Genomic DNA, 6,761 nt, shown 5'->3' on the forward strand with positions numbered 1-6,761 from the left:
GCTTTGCATTAGTATTAATATTAATATCCTGTCGAGGGAGTCGGAGTGAAAGCCGTTTTCTCTCCACGACGTTCTCACGTCCTTCACGGAGCTCACGTGAGTACGCACACTTATTCGCACGGGGCCGCCCGTCTGACACCGCGCCTCCTGCCCCGCCCGCTTGCTCCTGAGGAGCGGGGGAAGCTGGGGGCGACCGGGGCGGGCGGGAGAGGATGAGAGAGGAACCGGAATGTTCCGTGTGTCTGCGGGGCGAGTGAGAGAGGATGAGAGAGGAACCGGAATGTTCCCTGTGTCTGCGGGGCGAGCGGGAGAGGATTAGAGAGGAACCGGAATGTTCCGTGTGTCTGCGGGCGGAGCGGGAGAGGATGAGAGAGGAACCGGAATGTTCCGTGTGTCTGCGGGGCGGGCGGGCCCAGCACACGCTGCCGAGGCGGCCTTGTTCGAATGCGCGTGTACGTAATTCATTAGAGGAACGAGGGCATACATACGAAAGGAGGGGAATTTGCATGCACGCTCCGATCCTAAATCACAGGGAGAGAAGTGTCTCTGGCCTTATTAAAAGATAATGCGTTCTGGAGCGCCAGAAAACTACCCCCTCATTTCTTTATCTGCTCCACTGAAGCCTGACAGAGTCAGCGCTGATGAATTATGTCAATCTGAGCCAGATTTACACACGCACACATACTCGTACGTACACACGCACATGCGCACACACACACACACATGCGCACACACACACACACATACACATGCATTCATACACACACGTGCACGCACACACTCACACACACACACACACACGCACACACAGACATACATACACACACATACAGGCGTACACACGCACACACACGCACACACACACACACATACACATGCATTCATACACACACGTGCACGCACACACTCACACACACACACATGCGCACACACACATACATACACACACATACAGGCGCACACATGCACACACACACACATACATTGTGTAACAGGCAGGTGCCAAAAACAGCGTGGGGAATAATGGAACCCCTGTTTTATTCATATCAATCTTTTGAACCGGAGAAATTAGCGTGCATATTATTTTTATTATTATCCAGGCTGGTTCTGGAGTGTGTCGGGGAGAAAGTCAATAGATTTGCCCCGGGCACATTTGCAGGGGCATCCGCGTTGCGAGGCGGTTATGAATAGCCGGGGTCGGAGATATCCAATTATAAAAAAACACCGGAGCGGTTGCCCCGGGTAAGGCGTGATAATGTGGAGGGTCACGGAGATATTAATATTGAGCAGGAACACGGCGAGCTCCGGGCGGCCTGTGACACGTGTCCTGTTCCTTTGACTTCACCCCCCCGATCCCTCCTCCCGCGTCCTCCCCTCCTCGCTGTCCCTCCCGCCTCCAATCCCTCCTTTGTTTATTGAAATTAATTATGAGAAATGGGGCTGGCTGATTGAATCGGGCTGGCTGCGGTGTGTGAAGATGAGGGTCGGCCGTGGGTGTGAAGCTGAGGGTGAGGTTCTCTCCGGTCGGCCGCAGGTGTCACTGGGGCAGAGATGGGGGGGGGCGGGGTTGCTATTGGGATGATTCCAAGGCCCTGACTGTCGCACTTGCAAAAACTAAATCAATCTCAAACAACAATATCTCTTATATTTCTTTGCTTAATAAGACTTAAATATTGCCAATTAGGTGAGACAGTTTTTACTCATTTCAAGATTTGCCAATGGGGTGCGAAAATTTTACTTTGCCAATCAAACAGTAAATTTAAAACAAGCTAATATTTTCTACTTGAGGGAAAGAATAAGATTTTTAAGTCTCATTACAAGTTCTTAAACTGTTAAGACAGACTTATTTGCGGTGCAGGGGCCCTCAGAACATTTCCTAGAGCTGCAGGAATGGAGCGGTGTGGCCCAATGTCAAACCTGCTCATGCATCCCAGAATTCCTGGCGGCAGTGTGACATACAGTGACGGCGTGATGTCACGGACAGGTAGGAAGCTGTGCTCCGGTGCGGGTGTTATCGCCACACAGTTTAGCGTAGCAGACAGAACCGCAGCGCGGATACGCTGCCAGTGAACGCGTTCGGAGATCGTCCGCGGCTGCGATTGGCTGCGTGGCCTGGAGACGCGTACACGCCGGCTGACAGGGTGATTACCCCTCGCCGATCAGAATGTGCTGGCGGTGTGAGGGGGTGTGAGAAGTGTGTCACTACGCTGTGAGAAGCGCCGTCAGGTACCGTGCACCGCTACGCCGAGACGGGCCCCGAGTCAATGCACCGACATAGCCCCGAAAAACGCAGCGGAGAGTGTGGGGCGAGAGCCCCGGTACCGCCTCTGGAGCAGGGCTCTGTGCGTGAAGGGAACCGCAGAACCGCAGAATCGGAAAGTGTGGAGATTCTGCGGGATGCAGGAGAGGCGAGGGAGGGAGGAGAGGAGGAGAGGGCGGAGGAGAAAAGCGTTTTTCAAATGGTACACACAGGTTCAGTGTCGTTTATGACAGACGGGTAAATTGGAAGATTAGGAGAATGGGGGGTTTAAAAAAACGGCCATAAAGGAGATCGCAGTCTGAGAGGCAAAGATCACAAACACCTGCCATTTTAAAGTCCTGTCGTCGGAGGGACTTCTTCTCCCCTGGGGAGAAAAGGAGAAAAACGGGCAGAGAGGGAGGGAGGGAGGGAGGGATGAAGATTTCACGGCTGAATCCCTGGCTGCTGTTGAAGTACCTTCACCTGAGTTGCTCTCTTAAACAAATAAAAAAAATATCATTTTAAGTACGATCAAATTGAGGGTTAAGCATTTGTGTGTCTGTGTGTGAGGGAGAGGGAGAGGGAGAGAGAGAGAGAGAGAGAGAGAGAGAGTGAGAGAGAGAGAGAGAGAGAGATACAACACACACACATACAGGGTTATATTCTTTCTGCGGGAGTCTGTAACCCACACTTGGGAAGGCGAGCAGTGGCTATGACTATAGATAGCTCGTCTGAATTGGATAACTCTCTTATTTCTTTGTCTTGTGGGTTTTTTATTTTAAGTCCAGTTCCTTCAGGCATTGGATTACCTCCAAATTGGATTACAATTATTTTATGCCTGTGCTGACAAGTGTTCCTCTGCACTAAAAGCCATGCATATTAAACATATTCAATTATATTAAGCAAAATGATATTGTACTAGGTGAAGACACTGAAAATCTTTTTCTTTTTTTTTCTTTTTTTAACCAAATTTTAGTTTCTGCTCAGGTTGTGTAATTAGTCCCTCTGTGGCATCCATCTGCATTGTGATCCCATGACGAGGGAAACTAGACACAGATACATACACAAACACACAGATATAACCACATGAGACACACACACATACACAAACACACAGATATAACCACATGAGACACACACACATACACAAACACACAGATATAACCACATGAGACACACACACATGCATACACGCACACACATACACACACACACACACACACACACAAACAAGCACAGATATAAACACATAACACACAGGCGCACACACTAAAAGCTGCTAAAGGAGCTCAGTGATTTCCCCTTGAAGCCCTCCAGCATTAATGGCCTGGTTGCTGTAGGGCTTTTCATATTTGTCTGCGTTTTCAGGAACATGATTAAATCGCACTTCATTCGAGCACAAAGGAGGAGGAGGAGATGAGAGCTAATGACTGTGGTGAGGCCTGGGAGCGCTGAGACTCTCTCAGGCGGGCGGGGAACGGGGCGCGAGAAGCTCCGCCCGGCCCTTAGGGCGTCGACTCACCGGGCACGCCGGTCCCCCCCCTCCACCACACCCTCTCAGCTGTGGTCCCGACCTCTATCTGGTACCCTCCCTGTTTACTAACAGTCTGAATGAAGGAGAAACATTTAACAAACAGACAGAGCCGCGGACTCTACGTGACCCCCGTTAAAGCAGAAACTACCTGCACGGGATCACACTTAACTACGCTATTGAATTGTTAATGGTTAGAATTTCTCTAGCGCCGTTATCCAAAGCGCTGTTAAATTGATGCTTCTCATTCACCCGTTCATACACTCGCATACTCACACACCAACAGCGATTGGCTGCCATGCAAGGCACCAAGCAACTCGTCAGGAGCCTTTGGGGGTTAGGTGTCTTGCCCACTTTGACACACCCAGGGCGGCATCGAACCAGCAACCCTCCGACTGCCAGACGACTGCTCTTACCGCCTAAGCCAATGTCGTCCCGAATTGAATAGTATTGTACATTTACCATTCCGGGGTCTGAGCGGAGAAATATACCATTTTCTAACCGTTCTTCAAAGAACGTTTCCATTGGCGTGACCTCTGACCCCCTGGATCTGGCCAATAGAGAGGGCAGAGTCCCCGCTGAACCTGGTCACCCCGCACGACACGGCGACCCTTCCCACAATGCACCGCTCAGTTAGCCCGACTCCTTCACGGCTGGCCGCGCCTCCGTTTGTTTACTTCTCAAATCAGTGACATTTTTCTGTTTGTGTTTATGTGATGATTTCTTTACTTTCCCTCTGAGCTGCCGTGTTCAGCTCAACTCCAAATTCAGGAACCTGGGGGCGGGAGGGGGGGGGAGGCTGCTAAATAATTCAACATCCTCCTTTTTTCTTATTTTTTTTTCCTCTGTTTCCGGCTGCTCTGTGCCTCCTTTCCCATGTAGAATATCTCCATTGCTTCTTTAGTTTTCCTTCATTATTTTATCTTTTCCAGGAGGCCTCATGATGAAATAATGTGATGTGAGGCTGTCTATTTGACATATCCTCTCTCTCCTCTCTCTCCCTCCCCTCTCCCTCTCTCTCTTTCTCCCTCTCCCTCTCTCTCTCTCCCTCTTTCTCCTTCTCTCCCCCTTTCTATCTCTCTCTCTCCCCCTCTCCCTCTCTCTCTTCTCCCTCTCCCTCTCTCTCTCTCTCCCTCTCTCTCCCTTTCTCTCCCTCTCCCCCTTTCTATCTCTCTCCCCCTCTCCCTCTTTCTTTCTCCCTTTCCCTCTCCCTCCCTTTCTATCTCCCTCTCTCTCTCCCTCTCTCCCTCTTTCTAACTCTATCTCTCTCTCTCTTTCTAACTCTACCTCTCACTCTCTCTCTCATTGTCTCTCTCCGTCTCTCCCTCCCTCTTACACACTCTGTCTCTCTTTCTTCCAGACCCCAATGCCATGGAGCAGAGCGGTCCTGACCATGCATTAATCGGAGGAGTCGTCGCCGTCGTTGTCTTCATCACGTTGTGTTTGATAATTGTGCTGGGGCGATACCTGGCGCGGCACAAAGGTATGAGCCCCACCGAGCCACAGAAGCCCCGCATTCACAAAACTCTTATGAAAACCTAACTTCCCCCGAAGAAAGAAAACAAATTATGCCTTCCTTTGTCTTCAAACAACTGCAAGACCTAGCTTTTGTATGGCCGTAGTGTTTATCATTTTAGAGCCCTTTAAATAAACCTTGGAATACGTTCGTTGCAACAATAATTCTCCTTATACACTCGGTGAGCAATTTATTAGGTATACCTGTACACCAGCTTGTTAATGCAAATACGTACCACACCACCTGATCACACTCATTATGTTGCCTGCTTGGTTCAGCGAGTAAGGTGACATCTGGTGGTGTAGTGCGTGGCCGGAGCAAATACCTACAGACGCTGGACCAGGAGTTCAGTCGCATGCTAGTGCTAGACACCGCGGCCCACAGGACGTGGAGTCGAGCAGCGCGGTTGTAGTGTTTTCCGTTAGCGAACGGCGCGTTTGCGTCTCTCTCTCTCTCTCTCCCTCCCCTGGATAGGGACATACCTGACGAACGAGGCGAAGGGGGCGGACGACGCGCCGGACGCAGACACGGCCATCATAAACGCGGAGGGGAACCACGCGCACGCGGAGGAGAAAAAAGAGTACTTCATTTAGACTGGGTCCCCCCCCTCCTCCCCCCGTCCTCGCGGAGACGCAGCCAATCCGCTCCCTCCATGTCGGCTTTTCTCCTCTTCCTCCCCCCCTCCTCCTCCTCCTCCTCTTCCTCCTCTCTTCTTTTACGCCCCTTCCGCTCTTTATTTATCTCTCCGTTTCGTTTGCGTTCGGTTTGTTATTTTTCTGCCCCCCTCAGCCACAACCTCCCCTTACGTTTTTCGTTGGATGGTTTTTACAAGCAACTAGCTGTGGAAAGATGTCGCCTTTTTCTATTTTGTATCTGTGAAACAAAAAACCCTCCACAACCGTTTTAGACCATTTTAACTCCCCCCGCACCCCACCCCCCAAGCTCACAAGCCCCCCCTTCTCCATGTTGTGTTTACGCAGTGCCTAAATATACAGACATACTTTGAATTTCAGTCAATGCCTTCATTTATTTAACTGACAATGTAACTGGTTGCTTGCTTTTTTTCTTGAAAATCATTGTTATGATATCGGTTATTATTATTATTATTATTATTATTATTATTAGGGAGTATACTGATCTCTCTTATCTCTTATCACACTGTATATCTTCAGCAAATACTTTCATCCGGAATTGCGACATTCACAGAAAAGCTGACCAATCGTATATCAGCATATGGAAATATTCTGCAATGCCAATACAGGTTCCTCAAAAAAAAAGAAAAGAAAAAAAAAAAAAAGGAAAGAATTTTGGAAAAGAAATACCTTTGCAGGACTTGTAGAGTTTCTGAGTGTGGGTCAAGTGAAATGGATTCAGTCAAAGATGTGACATGGGATGTACAATTGAATAGGTCGTGAATGTTGTCTGTGTTCGGAGAAGTAAAGTTGTGTGTTGTCGTTCAGACGGTATAGCTCAGT

At 49.4% G+C, this 6,761-nt stretch overlaps 1 protein-coding gene across 5 annotated transcripts in view; it reads left to right on the top strand.

Moving 5' to 3' along the window:
- The window catches only part of LOC133134118 (cell adhesion molecule 2-like), a 416,600-nt gene extending 410,196 nt beyond the window's left edge, over window positions 1-6,404 (top strand). For all 5 annotated transcript variants that reach the window (XM_061250545.1, XM_061250547.1, XM_061250546.1 and 2 more), the window contains 2 exons: window positions 5,131-5,253; window positions 5,761-6,404. In XM_061250545.1, the coding sequence (XP_061106529.1) occupies window positions 5,131-5,253; window positions 5,761-5,879 (242 nt within the window). In that variant the 3' untranslated portion in view covers window positions 5,880-6,404. The remainder of the gene's footprint in view (window positions 1-5,130; window positions 5,254-5,760) is intronic.
- Window positions 6,405-6,761: the final 357 nt, after the last annotated feature.

The sequence above is a fragment of the Conger conger genome, chromosome 7 (assembly GCF_963514075.1).
Source record: "Conger conger chromosome 7, fConCon1.1, whole genome shotgun sequence".
Lineage (NCBI taxonomy): Eukaryota > Metazoa > Chordata > Actinopteri > Anguilliformes > Congridae > Conger > Conger conger.